Here is a 23,935-nt window from a genome sequence, read left to right as displayed (position 1 = left end):
TCCCCTTACAGGTTCCGCTTCGCCGTATCAAAACAAGAGATTACATTCACCTGCCGAGGAATACAGAGCACAAAAGGTGAGGACGAGAGAAACAGATCAGTTGTGAGATGTTTTTTGAAGGGTTGACATGTTTTAATTAGTTGTTTAATCTCTTTGTCCTCGCATAGTTGTACGCTATTTGCAGACTTGCCGTACAGTATTTGTTTTTACCTGGGTCGTTGCTTAGAAATTCATTAGGAAATACTGCCACCTCATGGCATATAAGATGAGCTGCAGCTGAGGAGATTTCCCTGAAGCAGACGTCACGGTTGTGTTGTAAGGTAGCCGAAAGCCTACGTAGACTACGTAGTCCTAATTTAATGTACGGCAGGGGTGTCCAACCCTGCTCCTGGAGAGCTACCATCCTGCAGATTTCAGGTCCAACCTCAAACAAACACACCTGAACCAGCTATTTAAGGTGTTCAAGACTGCTTGATCATTACAGACAGGTGTGTTGGAGCAGGGTTGGAACTGAAGTCTGCAGGACGGTAGCTCTCCAGGAGCAGGGTTGGACACCCCTGATGTACGGAATACTGGGGCTGGTTGGTACTTTTTTTTACTCTATTGTATATTGAATAGGCACAAGACTGAAAGTCGTGACTAAAAAAACTATTGAATTCCATAGTCCAGAGAAAAAAGATGCAGTTCACTGAACACATGTTGACCTTTTTTCTGAACTGTATTACAATGCCTTATATTTGTCTTGTACGTTTTGCATTGTACGTGTCTGTAATTGAATAATAATAATAATAATAATAATAATAAACATGTTGACCTTTTGTGACAACATGCCCCGCTATTAGGTTAGTTGCTGAACTTTTCTACATACATACATATATATATATATATATATATATATATATATATATATAATATATTATATATAATAGCCTACACACACGATATATATATATATATATATATATATATATATATATATATAATATATATAATAGCCTACACACACGATATATATATGTGTATATATGTATATATATCGTGTGTGTAGGCTATTTTATCTTTACAGTGATTTGATGCCATTTTTCGTTGGCTTTTCTATTACTTCTATTACTTTATTTTTTACTAAATATTTACGGTCAGTAATTTTGTTTACAACATAAAACCTGACGTCTATGCGCGTTTTACAGACTTGTGTTGATTGTACTAACGCGTGTGGTGATGCTCTGCACTGAGATCAGATACAGTAGTGCTGCTGATGCTGCTCAGTTTAAAAACAGGATGCGTGAACAGTCGTCACGAGACCGCCGCGCGCAACTCCCTCACAACAGCATCAAACGGATAATGTCCCACATTATCAACCTTTATTTATATGAAAAGTGTGGTGTTTAAACCCTAAAGGCGCAGAAGATGGGGGATAAGTTCGAGTTGCTGAAGACACCTGTCAATAGGACAGCTGCGCGGAAGAAGAACAAGAATGAGAAACTGCGATTACGCGTCATCTTCTTAGACGACAGTGAGAGAGTTTTCGAGGTGGAGGTGAGAAATAATATATATATATTTATACAGGCCAGGGCAAGTTGTCACAAGGGGGCTATGTCGGAGTACCTATAAGGTCCACAAATGCTTGTTTTCTATAGCAGTGGTTTTGTATGCTGGTTTCAAACCTGCGGTTCTTAGTCGAGAATATGTTTTGTGAGTTTTGTCTCCAAACTAACATTCTAATAGCATATTTTTTTGCTATATCTGTTGTGTAAGCTAAACAACTGCACACAATAAAACCACATGGCGTGCACTCAAACTAGGGTCAGCTGTATAATGAAGGTAGATTTTAACTGTGTAGGTTAGTTATCATAATTGTCAGATTGGGGCAAGTTGTCACATGCATATTTACTTGTTGCCCAAATAATGGTTTGATATATCTGTATGTTACCTTTTTGACTTATGTTTGATGAATTGTTCAAAATACCCCATATAGTGTGACAACTCTATTGAGGCATGTTGTCACAAAAAGACAGAATGTGTTCTGTGAACTGTATTTTTTTTTTCCTGGGAAGTAAAAGTGTAGTTTTTTTTTGTGGCTGAGACTTTAAGCTATTTGACAATGGCTTTCAAAAATAACCCTACAGCCTGTGAAATATTCAGTGAAGTAAAAAGTGTGACAACAAGTCCAGTCTACCTTATAATTAAATTTTGTAATGTTTATGTCTATATTAAATAATCACTTAAGTATGTGTAGCTGGTAACAAGGACAATACATAATTTTGACATTTAATATGTTTGCATTAATGCATCACTTTACATCTCTTTAAGTTTCCTCATTTAAAAAGTAATTAATTCAAAAAATAGGCTACATCCTTTGTCAAAACCATCTTTTGTGGTCTAGTTTGTGTGTGTGTGTGAGGGGTTCTCTCACTTTTGCTCCAGCTGTGTTTTGCTTGTAAAGGAGCATCATTTCATGTCCCATTATCTGCTGCTGCTTCTGCTTCATGGGGGATGCTCTGTGTGTATGTGTGTGTACGTGCCTGGGGGTTTTCACTGCTTTTACACAGCACAGTCTTGTCCTGCCAGTCAGAAAAAGCAGGTGAGATATAAAGTCAGGGTGGTGGGGAGATGGACAGAAAAAAAAGGACAGAGAGTGAGTGAATGAGTGAGTGAGAGATTTAGTGCCCGTGAGGCATGTGTGTGACTGAATAGGGGTAAATATCATGGCCTACACTGAACAGAAGCTTGTCCTGGCCTCATTCCAGAGAGCACGCCAGCATTCCCCTACACCCTCGGGCAAAACAGGCAATTAGAAGCAGTGAAAAATACAAGAAATCTGAGAGAAAGATGTCAGGTTGTAGAGAGACGATCTGTTGTTTTAATCAATACTTGTTCAAAAGAATGTAATTTCAGCATATTTTGTGGTGCTTGCTGTTATGGTTAGGGTTTTTCTAAAATCCCTATGCATAGGTATTAAATAATGACATGAATCGGTACCTTAGATAGTGTGGCTTGTTGATGAGAGCTGTGCTATTACTTGTCTAAGCAAGAGACTTAAAAACAGGTAAAATATCTTGTAAATTTACATTAAAAGAGGGAAATATCTGATGCCCAGGCTATATTAGTAACCAACCACCCAGGGCATCTAGCAATGTTGTTATCGTTAAACTAAAACTATTAAAAGTGACTGAAATTAATCTGAAATTAACTGAATTTAATCTGAAATATAATAAAACATATATATTAGAAGATAAAACTTGAAAAAGTTAAATGAAAATTAGAAATATTGTCTTGGCAACTAAATGAAATAAAATAAAAGTACTAAAACTGAAAAAAGCTTAACAGAAATATAAAAAAAAAATTATATAAAAATGAGAAAAGTACATAAAATTACTACTGTAAAACCTGATAAGTTATGGTAACGCATACTGTTTGAGGAAACTGATTGCCTTTTAAAACCATTAAGTATGAGTACTGTAAACTCATATACATTAAGTTAAAGTCACTTATATTTTAGTGTTGGTTTAGTCGATCATTAGAGTAAACTCAACTTAAAGATTTTAAGTTTATTCCACTCATTCAGTTTGAATTCAGGTAACAAATCTAACTAAGTCTTAACAACTATATAGCTAATTAAATGGTTTGAGGAAACCGATTACCTTAAATGGTTTAGGTTCATCAATCTCAAAGTAATAAAGACAATGATGACAGAAAAGGAGATAAACTAAAATTAAAACTAAAAACTATTCAAAATATTATTAAATACTATAATAGCATATAAATAATTCTTAAATAACATTGCTAGCCACAACATTCTGACATCATGGTGCCAACTTTTGCACAGACAAACATAAGTCATGTTTTCTGTAAAAAAATGTTTGTTATTTGATAGTATTCCCCAGACACAACTGGATTAAATTACATGTTCAGTGATGATTCATTGTTGAAAGTCACATTTGTCCTGAATAAACAGTGCAAAAAAGCATCCATTATGTCTTCACACATATTTACAAAGTCTGTATATTCTGACGTAACTTCAACCTGCCATGAGTTTCACAGATCTTTCTTTATTTTTGTACTGTGGTCTGTTTTAACCTCTCTATCTCACACTTGTTCCTGACTTTATCCCTCTATCTTCTTTTGTTCCTTGTCTTTGACAAGATAATGGGGAGTTTCTATGCCCCGCTGTCACAGTAAATACAGGGTTTAGTGACACATCCTCACACACATATGTGCCCACAAACACACTCATCAGATAGCAACCCTGTATTTTGAGGCTGACTCAGTGAGCATCTGACTTCCCCATAATTCCGTTTGAGCAGTTCAGTTGCTGCAGATTCAATTACCAGAGAAAGTTGCTCTAACAGTAACATTCTGCTCAAATCGCATCACCATCTCATTAACACCCGCATCAAGTAATAGAGATGGAAGAAAGAAGCAAATCCGAGGAGTAATTTCACAGTGACGCTGTAGTCACATCACTCAAGAAACTGATGCAGGCAGCACTGAGACCAGTATAAAATGTCATGTAAGATGTATAAATGTCATGTAAGATGTATAAATGAGATGTATTCTCCTTCATCTTCCTGCAGAGAAAGATTCTGGGTTCTGATTTCTTCAATAAGGTGTGTGGTCATCTAAAGCTGCTAGAGAAGGAGTACTTTGGCCTAGAGTTCCGTCACCATACTGGCAGCTATGTGAGTCCTTTGACCTGTCAATGATGCCAATAACAGTTTTATCATAAACAGAGTCTAGCCCTTAAAGGAAAAGTTCACCCAAAAAATAAGCATGTTGTCATCATTTGCTCACCCTCGTGGTGCACAAAAGAAGAAATTTTCAATAGTGTAGTTGGTCGCTAAGATTTTTCATGCAATTATATTGAATGGGGTCTAGAGCTTTCAAGCTTCAAAAAGGTGTCTTGACACCTCCATAAAGGTGTCATAAAGTGGTCTGTATGATTTACACTATATTTTGAGTCTTATAAAGTCTAATAAATATCGCTTTCTGTGAGGAACTGACAGAAATTATAGTCATTGCTTATTGAAAATTTTGCCATCCGCCAAACTCTTTGCAGTGACTTCATGAGAGAAGTAGCGATGACTTTTGAGTATGATTTTTTTTTAATCGGTTTATCCAGGTCACAAAACTGATCTGAATGGATTGTTCAAAAAATCAAAATCGATCAATGATCTCATCATCTCATGATCTTATTATCAGTGAAAAATGACTTTAAATTCGGTCTGAAGAAAATACAAAACTACATGAGGTTGAACACTGACAACATTTTTATTTTTGGGTGAACTGTCCCTTGAAATAATTGCTTTATTCACACTTGTCAAATGGATAATTGTTTGCTGCAATAGAAAATTAAATCAGGTCTTAATGTTTCTTCTACAGGTCTGGCTTGAACTCCTGAAACCAGTGTCTAAGCAGATCAAAAGTGAGTTTTGTAGTGGTCGTCTTGTGACAAGGTCCACTTGGTTAATTTTCAATTTATTATTTGTTCAGCAAATGCTTGTTCACTTATGCCAACTAATAATACTGGCGAATGGTGTGCCAATTTTAGGTTAAGTTTTATTGGCAAGGAAAAAGGATTTAGAGGTGAAATTGATACACTTAAAGGAATAGTTCACCCAAAAGGGAAAATTATGTCATTAATTCCTCACTCTCATGTCATTCCAAACCCGTTCATCTTCAGAACACAAATTAAGATCTTTTTGATGAAATCTGTGAGCTTTCTGTCCCATAGACAGGTACGCAACTGGAACTTTGACGCTTCAAAAAGTTCATAAAGAGATCGTAAAACTAATCCATATGAATTGAGAGGTTTAGTTCAAATTTTCTGAAGAGACCTGATTGTTTTATATGATGAACAGATTTAATTTAGGCTTTTATTCACTTATAAACCTTAATCAGCGAACATAAATAGAAGCCCAACCAAAACCTGCTTGATGCGTGAGAACAAACCTCATTGGCTCTTGCGGAAGCTCAAATGTGTTGCGTAACACACGAAAATGAACCTCATTGGTTCTCACATGTCAAGCAAACATGTTTGAGCTTCTGTTTACCACAGCTGATGTGTGAGTTGATGAATGTTTATGTGAATAAAAGCCTAAATTCAATCTGTTCATCATATAAAGCGATTGAATCTCTTTAGAAAAATGTGGACTAAACCACTCAATTAGTTTTTCAGGTACTGTATAGATATATATGCTTAAACTTATACACTGTAAAAAGTAATACGCTATCTTCAGAAAAATGTGGACTAAACCACTCAATTCACATACAGTATATTAGTTTTACAGTCTCTTTATGAACTTTTTGAAGCATCAAATTGTCAGTTGCGTAGCTGTCTATGGAAGGACAGAAATCGCTCAGATTTCATCAAAAAAGATCTTCATTTGTGTTCTGAAGATGAACGAAAGTCTTACAGGTTTGGAATTACATGAGGGTGAGTAATTAATGACAGAATTTTCATTTTTAGGTGAACTAACCCTTTAGTATATTTTGGGATATCTATATAAATTAGAATAGTGCATCTGCAACACTGCGCCATAAAATTATTCATTCATTAACCATTTCAATCATGTCCGACTCTTGGTGATTCTATGGGCCATCTCTTGCTATACACAAGAGACTGTCCGTAAATTTTCTTGGCGATGAGTTTTCCGAGGCAGGTCACCAGGTCTTTCCCCAGCCCCATTACATGGCTTGGGACTCACACACACGTGAATTCACACCTAGTGTCTACAATTCACCTATACTGCATGTTTCTGAACTCCTGGGAAAGCAGAGCACCTGGATGAAACAGACACAGCGAGGACATGGAAACTCCACACAGAAAAGCTTCCTGGCTCAGCTGAGACTCAAACCAGGGAGCCTCCTTGCTGTGAGGCGACAGTGTAACCCACTGAGCCACTGTGCCGCCCAGGCCATTAAAATAGGGCATCTCAAAAAGAAAAAAAGTGATTCAGTGATTTAGAAATCTAACTTGCCCCCAAAACACTTTGACATAACACTCATTATACTGGCTATGTAGAAAACTCCATGAACAGCTAAAAATGCTGCTGACATGACTTTTTTTGCATGTCAGCCACATTTTCTTGCAAATGAACACTTTTAAAAATACATTAAAATACTGTATCTTGAGAATGTACCCCCTGGCACATCTTACCCCACTTTCACCTACACTAGATGCTTTCTGTATTCCCTAATTTGAATATGTGGTCTCAGAAGTAAGTATTCACCAATTCCAGCAGTTCCTTAGACTGAACCTTTTATTTACCATCTCAGATGCTTAACCATTAGAATATCACTGTCCGCTTGATCCTTTGCATTTAGTCAATATTAAGATTATTAATAACATAGGTTTAATGCTATTTGGGGGTCAAATAAGATTGTGCACTTCCCATAGATACCAGTGATGTGGCGTTCCATTTTATAGTGAAATTTTTCCCTCCTGACCCAGGACAACTGCAGAGAGGCTTAACCAGGTAAACCACAAGCAGATGATTATCTGTTATATAGAGCGATAAATAGATGGTGATACGTGATATGCGTTCAGTCTGACTGCTGCCTCTTTTATACAGGTATCTGTTTGCCCTTCAGATCAAACAGGATCTGTCAAATGGCAGTCTCACCTGTAATGATAACAGCGCCGCCCTACTGGTCTCTCATATACTGCAAGGTATCTCTTCTTACCTCATTGAAAGTTTACATGCCATCTGTTTGATTATCATATACACCTTATCATTTTCCCTCTCTGTCCCCATTTGTAGCAGAAATTGGGGATTATGATGACGAGTTGGATGCTCATCATCTTGAAAATAAGCAATATGTGCCAAACCAGGAGTACTTGGACCACAAAATCACTCGCTTTCACAAAAAGCACAGGTAACATGCAGCTACACACAGTATGAGCATGCCAAAATAATAATATTCCCATTAACATGCAGCTCTTATAATGTACAATATGCCATGACAGATGAGTAATTGAACACCTTTAATTTTGTCCATTAACTTAATTTGGATTTTGGTGACAGAGGACACACTCCTGCTGAATCAGATGTGCATTTGTTGGAGGTTGCCCGGAAAATGGACATGTACGGGATCCGTCCTCACCCTGCCCATGATGGAGAAGGCATGAGAATCAACCTCGCTGTCACACATATGGGGGTACTCGTTTTTCAGGTATTGTACAGATATATATGCTTAAACTTATACACTGTAAAAAGTAATACGCTATATCTACTCCATAAAATTGATTATTTATTATTAATTAAATTCAACAAATAGAATTGAGTTAGAATTAATCAAATTAATTCCTTAAATGTCAACCATTTAAAATGAGTAATATTTAAGTAAAATTTAAACAAAAATATCTGAATAACAGATAGACGTCAAAGATGAATTAAGAACTCTTTATTTTTTATTGCCAACATTGAAGACACCTGATGATAACAAGTAGAATCACTGAAGGAAAGAGAAACACATGAATTAACAGAGGTTTAGATGTTGATGTTGATTTTATTGAAAATGTTTGGTCACCATTATGGTGATCAGTGTTTCATTTAGTTGCCCAGTTTGAGTCTTTGCTTTTTATGTCAGTTTGTGGTTTTTGTAATGGTGTTTGCTAATTTTACACATTTTAAATGGTTGACTTTTAAGTAATTAATTTGATTAATTCTAACTCAGTTCTTATATGTTGAATTTAATTAATAATATTGCTTGTAATCTGTTGCTACAGTTTTATTGAGTAGATAGAGCGTATTACTTTTTACAGTGTGTATGCTTAAATATACACAACAACCTTAAATGCAGCTAAGAAATATAAATTCTCTCTTGCATGTTTAAATATTTAACATCTTATACCATTATCAGGGAAACACAAAGATCAATACCTTCAGCTGGGCCAAGATCCGTAAGCTAAGCTTCAAGAGGAAACATTTCCTTATCAAACTCCACACTGAAACTGGGGTGAGACACAGACAATCCCTCCATTACTACCACTGTTGGGAAACTGTGGGGAAAAGAATACTATAGTTCCTCTGCAACACTTGAAATTATATTTCTCTTCATATATCATATCTGCAACATTAGTGCTGACTTCTAGATTTACATTTAGTCATTTAGCAGACGTTTTATCCAAAGCTGGCAGACTTACAAATGAGGAACAGCACAAGCAATTTATCATGAGAGACAACAATGACATAGAAAAGAAAAGAAAGATAAACCACATAAAAAAGGAAGAAGGCAGATGCACAACTTTTGTTTATCCTCTTAAATAATCAGCACCAATGTAATGGTAAAAATGTACATTTACATGTATGCAGAAGCCTCAATATAAATAAAAAAAAAATACATTGAATTTGATCAGTTAATGCATTCCCTGGGAATCAAACCCATGTCCTTGATGTTGCTAGCGGAGGTTTCTATTTTTGAGCTACAGAAAGGAAAAAATTTAATTTTGTATTTCTAATAAGCTAGCATTAGTCTGATTCTGAAAGCATTTAATTTGACTATGAAAATGCTTTAACAATCATAATCTGTCATTCACTCAACTCTTACTGTGTTAGCCTTCGAGGAGGGACACTGTTGAGTTTTCCATGGCAAGCAGAGATGTGTGTAAGGCGTTCTGGAAAATGTGTGTGGAGTATCACGCTTTCTTCAGACTTGCTGAGGAGCCCAAGTCACATCAAAAGTCCATTCTGTCTAGCAAAGGATCCAGTTTCAGATACAGGTATGTACAGGTATATGTGTGTAAGAGAGAACGATTTTAGATTTGCGGAATGCAATGAGAAACCCCACTTGTCTAATACTTTATGCCATGATGATCCTTCCTAATCATCTTCCATAAACCCTCTGAGAGTGTGTAATGGGTATATTAAACAGAGCAGTTCTAATCTTTTTTTCTGAACACACAACTAGAGACTTTAGTCGTTGGTATATATGTGTGAAAGTGTTTTCACACTGACAGCGATTTAGTGAGAGTTGATGATAACCAACGAAAAGAGCAACAGTAACCATTGGCGATATTACATGACATTTGACTAGTGATATAATAAAGTTGAGAATAGTTTAACTTGATGCTCATGATCAGATACTATAGTTGAGTGAAGGCAAGATGGAGAAGTTAGTCACTGTGAGTGATTTTACTCTTCAATATGATATGTCTCTGCCCACATACATGAAAAATGATGTGTCAGAAACTGTCAGCATTAATTCATGTATTGACAAACATTCGTCTTGTTCAGGATGCATCATGGACTGCTGGATTTTATATACACTCAAGAACATTCATTTTTAGCAGTATGAAAACTGATTGTAAAAATAGAATGGTGTCTTGTTTTTACCAGCAATATACACTACTGATCAAAAGTTTCAAACTTTTATTCAGCAAGGATGCATTAAACTGATAAAAAATGACAGTAAAGTCTTTTACATTGTTATAAAAAAATACATATTTTAAATATAGTAAATGCAGTTCTATTCTATTCATTAAAGAATCCTGAAAAAAAGTTTCAGTCCCCACAAAAATATTACGTAGCACAACTGTTTTCAAAATTGATAATAATGAGAAATCTTTCTTAAAGGGTTAGTTCATCCAAAAATTAAATTTTTGACATGAATTACTCCCCCTCATGCCGTTCCACACCCGTAAGACCTTCGTTCATCTTCGGAACATATTAAGATATTTTTGATGAAATCCAAGGGTTTTTTTATCCCCCATAGAAACCAATGTAATTACCATCATTCAAGGTCCAGAAAGGTATCAAAGACCGCGTTAAAGTAGTCAACGTCACTACAATGGTTTAACCTTAATGTTATGAAGCGACGAGAATACTTTTTGTGCACAAAAACAAAACAAAAATAATGACTTTTTTCAACAATTTCTTCTCTACCCTGTCAGACTCGTACGCAGTTGATGCAGTGAACGCATGACAGAAATTTCATTTTTGGGTGAACTACCCTTTAAGCACAAACATCAGCATTTACATTGTAATAATATTTCGCTATATTACTGTTTTACTGTATTTTCAATCAAATAAAATTGATCAAATAAAAGCATGAGCATAAGGAGACTTATTTCCAAAATATTACCAACCCCAAATCTTTGAATGGTAGTGTATAACTCTGGCCAGTTATGCAACCCACAAATAACGTTAGGGCATCCAGTGGCAGGAAATCCAAATATTCAAGAAAATCACTTTCAGTGTGAACAAGACTTGATGGTATTATTTTTGCATCATGCACATCAGCAACAATTGTCTTGTAAAAAATCTTTTAATGCTTACGATTGTGGTATTGTAGTGGCAGGACACAGAAGCAACTTCTTGAGTGTGTGGGCTCTGGAGACAGGAAACATTTGCCTTTTGAAAGGTAAGATGTTATGTTGGGTGTTGTGATTTAAAGGGGACCTATTATGCAAAATTCACTTTTGCATGGTGTTTGGACATAAATGTGTGTTGGCAGTGTGTGTACACAACCACCGTATAATGATAAAAATCCAACCACTCCTTTTTTTTAATCCCCATAAATCATAAGCAGTGTCTCTGAACAAGCCGTTTCCAGATCCCTGGCAGTGTGACATCACATTAGCCACAGGCCCCGCCCACGAATGTTGACAGACACTGCCGTTTTAACTTAGAACCGCCCTGAGCGAGTTCACAGCGAGTTTACACAGTCCACCTTTGCTGCACTGATGAGAACATCTCCCAAGCGTTTTAGGTGTTCTGTAGCTGGATGGATTAATCCATATAGATCTCTCCATTTACTCCCTAAATCTGAGCCTCTGAAGATGAGGTGGATTCATTTTGTTTTCGAAGAAAATGCTCCCTCAACTCTACTGAAAATCGTTTATGTCTGCATGAATCATTTCACATCGGACTGCTTTGTGAACGAATGTCAATACAAAGGGACAATACAAAACAGAGGTTGTGCTAAAAAATTTGTTACTCAAGGATAGATCAGTTCATGATCCAGCTTACAGCCTCCAAAGTGATACTGGATATGGCAGTAATGAAGGTGAGAGCACTTTATTACTGTTCATCGGAGTTGATTTACGGATATAAAGTTTACCAGTTTATTAAGCACCACCCGAAAAGGCATAAGGTCTTTATATATTTGTTTACTGTTAGTTGTAACGAGTGTTTCTGTGTACTTCGCTATTTATGTTGATGATAATGCAAGGGAGAGAGAGAGAGAGTTTATGGATAATATTTTAACGCACACTTGGCATGTATTTTATTAAGCTCTTACAGTGATTTTCTAGAATGAAAACAGACGCTTCATATTTTGTGTGAAGTACAATAAACGTTATAAAACTCATCGGTAACCAGGCTTATACTAATATAGTGGATAAAAACAAGAAGACAATATAAGTTATAACTGTAATTAAACTAAATTATACCTGTTCTATCTCCATGCAGCATGTATTCGCAGTTTCTGACATTATAGTGCGTCCTGACTGACTCCTGACACCAGAGAATCAGCTCTTGAAGCTCCGCCCTCTTAGGCCGAGTGCAGCAGCTCATTTACATTTAAAGGGCACACACTGAAACGGCGTGTTTTTGCTCACCCCCAAAAAGTGGCAATTTTACGATGCTATAAAAAATTATCTGTGGGTTATTTTGGGCTAAAACTTCACATACACACTCTGGGGACATCAGAGACTTATTTTACATCTTGTAAAAGGGGGCATAATAGGTCTCCTTTAAAGAGAAAACGTTTGTGCATAAGTTTTGTGTGTAATTTCTGTGGGACTAAAGGGAATAGCATAAATTATACATAATGATTTCCCAAACACTCTTGCTGTCTTCTGCTGGATTAGACAATTAGGTAGCCTTAACTAACAGCAGTTGCGTCAATGTTACTATATTGAGCCACTCAAACAAAGCACACTTCTGAAACCCACAACATCATGGACGGACAAATGATGACCATTCCAAGTCCACAAGACCACAAGTACACATCAAGGGCACCATTTGGGGCAGGAACCAACAGAGCAATGTTGAAAGCATCTTTTGTGAAAGTCAACCTACAAATGGTTTAAAGTTGTCTCTGAACATTAACCTGGGGTGCGTTTTAACATTTTGTTGCAAAAACAGATTCTTTAGGAAATTGGACAGTGCTGTAGGGGTTTGTTTTTCACTGCATCTACAAGCTGTTTTGCATTTTTATTTTCAGAAGTTACTGCAAGTCTGAATATGACACTCGACAATGCAGATCCTCTCCTGACATACTAACTGACGTCTCTAAGCAGGTATTGTACTTGTTACTTACTTTTCAGATGTGTTTTTGGATCCTGTTTCTCACATTTGTTTCTTTCTCACATAGCTGTACGAGCATCTACCTCCCGACCAAACTGTTGCCGGGCAACACAGCGAACAGACAGGCGTAGCAAAGCGCAGTCTATCTGCGGTGGAAGTCATGTTCACTAATGAGCTCGAGCGATCCAGGCCCTTGTCAAGAAATCCTGCCTTCTCAAGCAACTCTGCCTCACCCAAGCTTCGTTCCCTGTCTACATCAGGAGTAGAACATCGTGGTAGAGGAGCCCAGAGACAGAAGGCAAAGCGACGATTGTCTCCCAACGCTCAGCATCTCGTGCTCCTCTATCCTAATACGCCCCACCTCCAGTTCCACCCTGTTCTGCCCACTTTCCCACTCGCCACTCACCCGTACATACTGCAAGACCACACGTCTTCATCCCTAGACCGCCTCCCTCAAACCCATCACAACCATGTGCCTCTGCAATACTTGCCCAGACAAATTGCCCACTCGTCCTTGCCATCCTCTTGCTTGTCGCCACAACTTCAGAAGCAGCAGGAAAGGCTCCGTCCTGCTGGCCTGGGATTAGTCGAATCAAGACCGTACCCCAGAGGAGGACTAGGGCTGAGGGCTGGGTTGAATAGGAAACTAGACTTAAGTAGAGTGGAAGCAGGCCATTACAGTGACGACTCCACCTTTCAGACCGGCTTGCCGCGTCGAACCTCAAGCCAACCAGACTTCAAATTCCAGCGACCTACACTTGCCTCAAATGCTGCTGCATATGCATCCGAGTATCGCCCGCTGGGATATTATCCACACCTTTCTCGGCATCAGGTTCCTGCCAGGCCCACCTACCTTCCTCTAAGTCCTGCCCCTCTCCCAGAAAGACCCACTTCTTTATGTGTACTCGGCACAGGTAGTTATAGTGATTCGGATTCAGACACCTTCTACCCATATTTTCCTGCACTGGGTAAAGTGGTACGTTCTGGACCACTGGCACGCATGCGCTTCTCTTCTGGAAGCCTCCAACTTGATGAAGAGGATGGAGAGGAAGAGGAAGATGAAGATGAAGAGGACTGCCCGAATGATCAGGAGAACACAACTCTCACCACTGTTAAGATGATGAAGTTATAGTAGCCATGCTCAGAATTTTGGCCCTAAATGATGGGACTCAACAAATAATATAAACTGTTAAAGGCACAATATGTAAGATTTTTAGATTAAAATATCCAAACATCACTAGAACAATATTATATTTTTTTTTGACTTGTGTACTTACATTATCCCAAACATTTCCAACAATGTTTAAATCCAAAGAAATCAGCAATTTTAACCAGGACACAGACCGGATGACGTCATATCCGCGCTACCTTTGATTTCCAGTTTTACAAATATCGATCTAGATTACTGCAAAGTGCAACAAGTCTCTCATAGCTAGTGTTGTAGTCAAGACCACCTAATTCGAGACCAAGTCAAGACCAAGACCAGTATGTGTTCAGACCAAGACAAGACCAATGCTGCATCCCAATTCACCTAGTTATACTACGCCCTAAAAGTATGTACTGTTTTTGTGAAGAAAAAGTACATACTTTTGAGTGTGTAGCAGAAGAGTGTGCAAGCTTTGGGACATACTACTTTTAACGGACGTTTGTCGCTTAGTTACGCAACCTGTAACCATTTAAACTGCCCTGTCAATCATCTTGTCACAGTTAAAATCCTCCACATTCAATTAAATTGAATTTCCTATCGTTCCGGAGAGAAATGTAGTCGCACGTTGATCTGCCAGTCATGGGTCTTTGATGTGGAGAACTCTCCTCATAATGATGCATTTAACCAAACCAAATTGACCAAACACATCGTTATAAAAGTTCACAATGCTGTTGCTGATGAAATATAACGTGGATAACATTTAATAAATATATTTTCATCAGGTTAGATACTGATTATTAATCACTCAAACCCCTTTATCTTAAACGCTCTGCTTAACCATCGTACTCGCACATCCCACGTTTGTAGTTTTTTTAACACTTTTTATTCGTATTTGTAGTTCTAATCGAATCCTCGTCCACAGCGCAATGTGTTATGGGCAATATTAGCCGTTAGAGTGTGCACAGATCTGCACTTCGGATTCTAACCGGAAAAAGTAGACCATCCGGGTATCTTTGGAATACTCATTTCAACATACTACGATTTGGGACACATTAATTCTAATTTCGAATACTATTTACGACGGATAGTATGCAAATTGGGACGCAGCACAAGACTTTTAGGGGTTGAGACCAAGACGAGACCAAGGCAGGGTGAGACCGAGTCGAGACCAAGACCCGATTAGCACTCAAATTCATCTGAAAGATCCACATTTACTGCCTGAGAAATGTCTTATTTTTATTCAATAAATAGCTACAATTAGAATAATAAGACAATATATAGAGCTGTTAACAATCAAATGAAATCACTAACAACAAAATTCATTGTTGCACTGCAAGTGGCACAGAAATTGCATCCAAATAGGTAAAATTACAAATGCCTAAACAATGTTTTGTTTATTGAACATTTGTATAAAATCGATATCACATTTGCAGTTGTGCTCAAATTTGTGAAAACAGCTTGCTCTTGCTCTTGTTAAATTGCTTTTTAAATAATTATATCATATGTTGTAATATAAAAATCCAGATCTATTGGATCTACATTAGATTAAATGACAGAAGTACTTTTTTGAATTTTGTGGCCATTTGTATCAATCCCTTATTAATTTCTTACCCAGCACAACAGTATAAATAAATCAAATTAGAAATAAGTTATTGATTGCATCCGAAGCAAGAAGTTTTACATCTAATCACATTAATGATGTTAATAAATTAGACAATGCACTGGCAATTTAATGATATCCAATAAAAGCTCAGCTGGACTCGAGATCGGTGTGAATCGCAGGTGTCTTTCATTAGCATTTGATCCAGTGGCCCCTTCCGCTCCCACGGCTCTCAACCTGTCCTGCTTCATACCACCGTAATGTTAGTAAAACTTTAATACATTAACTCGTTCATGAACATGATTTCTGCCCGCGTTCATCGGATTCCGTACCATCGGCTGGCTGTGGAGGTGAAGATGACAACTTCCATGATTCCACACTCATTTACGGTGTCATCAAGCTGCGCCTTTGTTTTGAATAAGCGACCTCTAGTGGCAAAAATTACATATTGTGCCTTTAAGAACTGCAGACGTTGCACTCTGAGAAGAAATGGTACAAATCTGTTACTGGGGCAGGACCCTTTTGTACACTTAAAGCCTAAAAGGTTATTGCCCCAGTGACAGCTTTTGTACCATTTTTTTTTCTGTGTGGTAGTAACAAAAACAGAGGGGCACATTTTTTTTTAATCAGGTGACATTAGGTAATATTTCTGTAAATAAGGGGAGAGGGGGAGGGGGGGGGGGAATTAACATATATTTGCATCTCTGATCTAAAGTTATATTTTGTTGTCGGCTGCTTTAAATTTATGTATAGTTCACCCTGATATGAAAACTGTGTTATCATTTACTCACCCTCATGTAATTCCAAACCTGTTTGACTTTCTTCTGTGGAGTACAAGAAAAGGATGAACTGGATTAATTGACGCCTAAATGAATCATTCAGAATGGTTTTGTGAAGTGGATCAACTTATTGGAAAGATCTGAGTCAGAAAACTCAACGCATGAATCAGACGTGAAAAGACTTGCTAGGATTTCTTTCAAAACTGTGTTGCACGGAATTTGAAAAAAACATGAGGTTATGTAAATGATGACTAACGTGTCTTGGGTAAACTATACTTTTGATTAGTCATTATTTCTTAAAATGTACTGAGTGAATAATCATTCTGTGGTGATTCTGAGTAAATCTTAATTTTCAGGAAAGTCCATGTTTATGTAACTACTAAAAATGGATTCTGTTAGCTGAAAATGAAAACAGATATTCAGATGTTTGTGTAATGGGGAAAACACTAGCAATTCTTTCTTTGACATTTGTGCTACCATAGTGATATGTATTTAAAACATTTTTGCAAGGATGTGAAATTTTGTCAATAAATGAGATATGTAATTTATTGTAAAGTCAAGCTCATTTAGCACTACAAGGTTTGCATTTAACCTTATATTTACACTATAGTACTCAACTTCTATATGCCAATCACTTGCACACATTTCCTTTTGCTTAAAGTACATGCTAATAAAACTAATTTAAACTGAATTATTTAAATTGAATTGACATTTTCACCTAATCTTTTGAAAATGTTCTGAACAAAAGAAAGTACAATGTCCTTTGAAAAGAAAGTACACCCAGTACTCAGATCTAAAAAGCAGAAGGACATTCTCAATTAGTTTAATTCCTGTAGCTCAAAGAAAAGTGCATTAACTGATCAAATGTATACCTTGAATGCACTGCAAGTCGCTTTACATAAAATTCATGAATGAATTTAGCCAAAAAGAGCATCAGTTTTTGATTAACCTTAACATTGTACTCACTGAATCGCTGCTATAGCTTGGAACTTTCACTTCAGTATTTCATTATGTTTCATCTGTTGTCATAATTGCGAAAATGGTCAGAACCCCAATACTCATACAAATACTCAGAGATTGTTAAAACATTTTAGTCTCAAAGGAACATACAAAAATGATCAACAACAAAATCAACAATGACATGAGTAGGATCTGTTAGCGTGCTAAAATGTAGTGCAACAATAACATTTTTTTTAACAAAAATTAAACAAGTAAATGCACAGTACAACTGCACAATCATGTAAACAAATCAAACTCTGCAAAAATAAAAACTTACTGGTCCACTTTTGTATTTCACAGAAAAAGTATTAGTATATATCTGTATACTCCATTAAGAGTGCAGTGCAAAGAGTACATTTCAGCTGGAAATGAGTCTGCTATTGGTCAGCTGGTACATTTACATCTCATTACACTCAGGAAAAAAGCATAAACTGTACCTTTAGGGGTGCAACACCTTGTCACTGGGGCAACACCCTTAAAAGGACAACTTTGTACCTTATTTATGCCTAAAAGGGTCTAGTAATACCTTAAGGGTACATATTACTACTCTAGGGTACTAATATGCACCTTTTATGGGTAATACAATGTACCGCCATGGGGACAAGCTGTTATATCAAAAAGGTAAAAATTTTGCATATTTTTTCTGACAGTGAAGATATAAGTTAATCACAGCAGTTCGCTTTGTTGAATATTTACATTCACCAGCATTTTAAAGTTTTTATATGCAGATTGTGTCAAGGAAAGAAAAGAAAACATTACTGTTTTTTTTTTTTTTTTTTTTTAAGAAATAGTCAAAATTAATAATCTTTGCCTGTACTAATCTACTGGGTAATGCTACAGTTATTAATAGCATTCAAGATAGAAGGTTTTAATGCAGCTATATAACTATATAACCACAGACAGGTACAAATAATAAGCAGCAATGCTTGATTTAAAAACAGCATCAACAAAAGTAACATAAGGATTATCAAAAATCTCTAGAATGTCTATAATATTGCATTGTGTCAGATATTGGAACATTTTTTAGTTAGTAAGAAAAGCATAATTTGGTGCCTAAGCTGTTTTAAGGGTCCAGATACATCGTAAGACATGCTGAATGCTGTAGGAGGAAGAAGAGGAAGGTAAGGGTTTGGTCTAAGCCTGGGCCACAGACATTCAGATCCACTGAATAATATCTATGAAACAGCAATAAAAAACACTGAAAGAATAAATCAACTTCATTGTTGTATATGATTCAATCTATAGCACATTTCAATCATTTGTGACATTAAAGTGCATTGAAATGCACTTTCTACAAAACAAAAAGATCAGCTTTTGCTTTTTCCCCTTTTCTTCTAAACCTCCCAAATGCTTCAGTGTGGAGTTTTAATTTTCTTTTTCTTTCTTTCACAACCTACAATTTTCAATAAAGCTCAAAGCTGCAAGTCCTCTATATATGGCAATATTCGTTTTAGAAGTTACTTTTACCAGCTATAACAACTGTCATATGAGGCACTTACTAGTTCTGTCAGCAATTCAGCCACAATCTCATTCTAACTATAATGCTTCCGTATATTTGTGTGATGCCACAATGATGTCAGAGTCAATTCACATGGCAAAAAAAGCCTGTTTCAGCAATTACTGATTCTGCAACTAAACTAGAAGTTCTCATCCTACTGACATTGTGGAAATATTTGTTTCTCTATGCATTTTTTAATTTGCAGTGTTCACGAAGGAAGTTCCCATTAGGAATGTGGCTTGAAATTTAAACTATTTGGGTGAAAAGTGGGTCATACTTCACCCCAATATTAAAAAGGAATAAAATTAATAATTTAATTATAAGTATTTAGAATAATAATAAAAAAAAAATGTTGGCCTATTGAACTTTTTATGCATGTTTTTGCATTTATTTTAGGGTGTAATATGATTTGGATATTTTACTGACAGTTCTTCACCCATTTTAACAGAGCATCCCTTTTGGCTCTGTTTTCTCCTTCACTTGGACTTATTCTTGTCTCTTACACTTCAGCTGGACCTCCTGCTCCTCGTTGCTCTCTTCTATGAGTAGTTTTGCAGCGGTTCACTGATTTTCATGCAGGCCCAATGTAGGGCTCTGAACAAAGTGAAGAGCACCAGGAGAATGAAGAATACCCATGATGCATAAATCCCCTTATATTGCCGTGCATTCAACCACGTACCAGCCTACAGAGAAAGAAAGGGAACAGAGTAAAGAAGTTTCCTGGCATTCTGAAATGGTGATGCTCTTTGAAATAATGAACTCTAAAACGCTTTTATTCTTACAATCAATCCTGCAGTCGTTATGATGAGAATCAAACACAACATAAAACATTTCAAACTCCGCTTTCTCGGGTACCTCTGGCCAATCGATGAGCTGTATGGATAAAAAGAATGGAATTTACTTGTAATCAATGTAACTGTGTGGTACTAAATAAAGGAAGGTCTATGGATAGTATTTAACATACACTTTTCTGCAGTGTGGACATCGAGCCAATGTCCGATCTGTAAATTCTGTCCACTAAATCAACAACAGAGAGACATTACAGATACAGTATTAAGGCTATTATTAAGGCAAGAAAGAAGAAATGTTCTTACCAGAAAAGTGTTTGCACAGTGTCCACATGAAACTCTGGCACCGCTAGGCTGAGGATTCGGACTTCCAGCACCAAGATGAACTGGACCTAAATTGATAATTCGCTTACTGATACCCCCCCCCCCCCCAAAAAAGACACATACACAAAAAACAAACAAAAAAACATTTATTTAACACTATTTCTGGAAACTCATAATTTAAATTAATACTTTATTTGACTCCATTCATTAAAGTCCACTGAAAAAAAAAAAAAATTTTTGACAATCATGGTGTATGAATATACACTACCATTCAAAAATTCGCTAAGATTTTTAAAAAAAAATTTTTTATTAATGCCTCCAAGCCTGCATTTTAAAATGTTCTATTTGAATATATTTTAAAACGTAATTTATTCCTCTCATGAGCAGTGTTGGGGTAATGCATTACAAGTAACGCGAGTTATGTAATCAGATTACTTTTTTAAGTAACTAAAGCATTACTTTTAAATTTACAACAAAATATCTGAGTTACTTTTTCAAAAAAGTAACACAAGTTACTTTGTTTTCCCATTTATAGACTGACCTCTCTTGTCCCCATGTTGAGAGAAATCAGTAGTAAGGTTGCACTTCCTTCAGCCGGAGGCTTTTTCATTTCACTTTTGGCGTGAAAGGGCCTTTACATTTGCCAAAAATAGAGCTTTTATTTATTTTTGTTCAAATTCAAACAAGCAAGCCCAGCCCAGGTGAGAAAAAGTAAGGCAAAAGTAACGTAATGCATTACTTTCCATAGTAATGTAAGTAACAAAGTAACACGATTAGTTACTTTTTCAGGGAGTAATGCAATATTTTAACATATTACTTTTAAAAGTAAGTTTCCCCAACATTGGTGATGACAAAGCTGAATTTTCAGCATCATTACTCCAGTCTTCAGTGTCACATGATCCTTTAGAAATCATTCTAATATGCTGATTTGGTGCTCAAGAAACATTTCTTATTATTTATCTCTTATTATTGCGGAAACCACGATATTTTTCAGGATTCTTTGATGAATAGAAAGTTCAAAAGAACAGCATATATTTTAAATATTTTTATTTTTGTAATATAATAGAAGTCGTTATTGTCACTTTTGAGCAATTTAATGTTTCCTCACTAAATAAAGGTATTCATTTATTATTATTATTATTTTTAAATTTGAATGGTAGTGTAGTAAAAAAAAATCAGCTTCAATATACCATGGTATGTTCCAAATACCATTGTAAGAGTCATGAATTATGGTAATGTCTCCTTTCAAATTCGCTCACCAGTAAGGTCGAGGGCAGGCGATCCTCTGCGAGGTAACTTTGCAGATGAGAAGACAGTTACACGGACACCTCACATACTTCTTTCCTGCTGGAGCATTCTTTATGGGCTAGATAAATCAGGAAGTAGTATCACAGTCTTTCACTTAAATCTAGTTCAGTTTTCGTCACTTCACTAAATCATCAAACACAATCAAACATTATGCATGATTGATGAATGGAATCCTAAATTAATTAGCTTGTTAACTCACTGTAGCCTCATTGCAGACACCACATTTGACCACATGCTGGTGGATTTTGCCCTCCACATTAATAAGCGACTGACACACTCTGCAGCTGATGACAGGAGCGCTGCCGCTCTCCGGAGAGCCCAGCGGGGAGTACGGTGGAGGAGCCTCGCCCAGCATCAACAAGGGAGGAGCTGACGGGAAATCTGGGATGGAAAGAGAGCATGAGAGAGGATGTAAGGTGGCGGCAGCAGACAGAGAAAGTGAGGAAAAAAGAAAAGGATTGGCAGTGCTGCAACTAAAAATGACAATTAAATACAGAAGTAGAGCAAGTTTTTGATGAAAACATTCCAGGATTTTTCTCCATATAGTGGACTTCAATGGTCTCCAAACGGTTGAAGGTAAAAATTACAGTTTCAGTTGAGCTTCAAAGGGCTTTAATCGATACCAGACGAGGAATAAGGGTCTTATCTAGCGAAACGATCATTCAAAAAATAAATAAATAAAAATGCATATGCTTTATAAACACAAATGATCGCCTCGCAAGTGCTTCCGCCAGATCGCTTTCCGTATTCTTCAAAAAGCTTACGCTGTATGTCCTACACCTTCCCTATTCAACTTACGGAACGAACACGGCGCCAGTTCCGTTTTTTCCGTAAGTTGAATAGGGAAGGCGTAGGACATGCAGCGTAAGCTTTTTGAAGAATACGGAAGTGCGGTTTTGGCGGAACCATTTGAAGGCGATCATTTGTTTATATAAAGCGCATACATTTAAAATTTTTTTAAATAAATTATCGATCGTTTCTCTAGATAAGACCCTTATTCCTCGTCTGGTATCGTTTAAAGCCCTTTGAAGCTGCACTGAAACTGTAATTTTTACCTTCAACCGTTTGGAGACCATTAAAGTCCACTATATGGAGAAAAATCCTGGAATGTTTTCCTCAAAAACCTTCATTTCTTTTCGACTGAAGAAAGAAGGACATGGACATCTTAGATGACATGTGGGTGAGTAAATTATCAGGAAATTTTAATTTAAAAGTGGACTAATCCTTTAAGTAGTCATACAGTTTCAGGCTGAGTCAATAGTACTTGAACTGATAGACTGATAAGCTTGAGGGCAAAAATCAGGATTCCTTTAGTCATGAGATTGAGGTGTACTGTCTAATCTGGCAATAATCTATTTGTAGTGTGCTCAGATTACTGCAAATTAAATCACATGATCAACATATGTTGATCTGCGTACAGTGACATACTGTACGCTCTATATAAGTCAAATTCAAATTAATAAATTAAGGGGATTCTAAATAGTTCACTGCCTGCCTAGACAGCATGCGCGCGTGGGCATCATCACACAGAAGCGTTTGAACGCTCCAGTCGAACTGAATTGAATAAAGTCATGCGTTCGAATCTGCTTACGATGCCAAAAAATGCTGTGTAGGTAGACAGCTCAATAAGCTTTCAGACACAGCCGCTGTCATTCCGGATCAGGTTTGACTCACTCTGTGGTTTGGTCGGCGGTCGGTAGGTCTCATCTACCGGTGACAGCCCGTTCATTCCATCGCGACTGTCCGACAGCAAAGGCGAGCGCTCACCGTCAGCCATGCCGTAAACGAGCACCAAAAAGTCCGCAACAAAAAGCCCGCTGTAGATGTTGGTGTTTCCTGCTGGTAAATGTTGCCACGGAGAGCAAAAGTGATACGTGAAAGTAAAGCAACAGGAAGCGTCACATAATCACATGATTTTTGCTACCAGGAAGTGGACAACAAAAATAACAACACAAGCGCGTGATCGCGGATTGGGCCAATGAGAGACGAGTTCACAAGGATTGAAAAATTAATATAATCCCGTTTTAATTAGCTCTCACTCATTTAGGTGTGCTGTGCTTCGAGTGAAATATTAATGTTCACCGCTCACTATACACAGCTTTTTAAAAGCTGCCAGTATTAGAGAATGTCATACATTGTGAGCTTATGAACTAAATCCTTTTCATTGGTCAAGTTATTTTATTATTCTGTAATAACAAAGATGTGTGTAATGCATGTCTTTTTAATTAATTAAATAAGGGAT

The 23,935-nt window shown here is 36.8% G+C and overlaps 2 protein-coding genes across 3 annotated transcripts; one reads left to right on the top strand and one right to left on the bottom strand.

The window, feature by feature from the left end:
- The first annotated feature begins 1,239 nt into the window (after positions 1–1,239).
- Positions 1,240–16,663, top strand: LOC127515683 (FERM domain-containing protein 7). Its single transcript, XM_051899582.1, has 12 exons — positions 1,240–1,536; positions 4,575–4,679; positions 5,380–5,422; positions 7,397–7,475; positions 7,572–7,669; positions 7,761–7,875; positions 8,025–8,172; positions 8,863–8,958; positions 9,558–9,721; positions 11,293–11,361; positions 13,168–13,243; positions 13,318–16,663. Exons 1-12 carry the CDS (start codon positions 1,408–1,410, stop codon positions 14,380–14,382), a joined length of 2,187 nt encoding a protein of 728 aa, XP_051755542.1. The 5' UTR covers positions 1,240–1,407; the 3' UTR covers positions 14,383–16,663.
- A 1,188-nt stretch (positions 16,664–17,851) lies between these two features.
- pip4p1b (phosphatidylinositol-4,5-bisphosphate 4-phosphatase 1b) lies at positions 17,852–23,614 on the bottom strand. Of its 2 annotated transcripts, XM_051899594.1 has the most exons (7): positions 23,368–23,614; positions 21,893–22,074; positions 21,645–21,751; positions 20,368–20,473; positions 20,238–20,290; positions 20,056–20,146; positions 17,852–19,956 (listed from the first exon to the last, which is right to left on the bottom strand). In XM_051899594.1, exons 1-7 carry the CDS (start codon positions 23,468–23,470, stop codon positions 19,813–19,815), a joined length of 786 nt encoding a protein of 261 aa, XP_051755554.1. In that variant the 5' UTR covers positions 23,471–23,614; the 3' UTR covers positions 17,852–19,812. The 2 variants fall into 2 exon arrangements, with proteins under 2 accessions (XP_051755554.1, XP_051755563.1); XM_051899603.1 differs by lacking the exon at positions 20,238–20,290 and having other exon boundaries at positions 19,815–19,956.
- Positions 23,615–23,935: the final 321 nt, after the last annotated feature.

Source organism: Ctenopharyngodon idella, chromosome 1 (genome assembly GCF_019924925.1).
Source record: "Ctenopharyngodon idella isolate HZGC_01 chromosome 1, HZGC01, whole genome shotgun sequence".
NCBI classification, from domain to species: domain Eukaryota; kingdom Metazoa; phylum Chordata; class Actinopteri; order Cypriniformes; family Xenocyprididae; genus Ctenopharyngodon; species Ctenopharyngodon idella.
The sequence above is the reverse complement of the archived record's forward strand: the minus strand, read 5'-3'. Positions and strand labels throughout refer to the sequence as shown.

Coding starts and splice junctions, on each gene's coding strand:
- LOC127515683 (XM_051899582.1), top strand. CDS start 1,408: ATGGGGGATAAGTTCGAGTTGCTGAAGACACCTGTCAATAGGACAGCT. Junction 1,537..4,574: donor AGAGAGTTTTCGAGGTGGAG/GTGAGAAATAAT, acceptor ATCTTCCTGCAG/AGAAAGATTCTGGGTTCTGA. Junction 7,670..7,760: donor GGTCTCTCATATACTGCAAG/GTATCTCTTCTT, acceptor CCCCATTTGTAG/CAGAAATTGGGGATTATGAT.
- pip4p1b (XM_051899594.1), bottom strand. CDS start 23,470: ATGGCTGACGGTGAGCGCTCGCCTTTGCTGTCGGACAGTCGCGATGGA. Junction 20,474..21,644: donor GCCTGCCCTCGACCTTACTG/GTGAGCGAATTT, acceptor GGGGGGTATCAG/TAAGCGAATTATCAATTTAG. Junction 20,147..20,237: donor TGTCCACACTGCAGAAAAGT/GTATGTTAAATA, acceptor TTATCCATACAG/CTCATCGATTGGCCAGAGGT.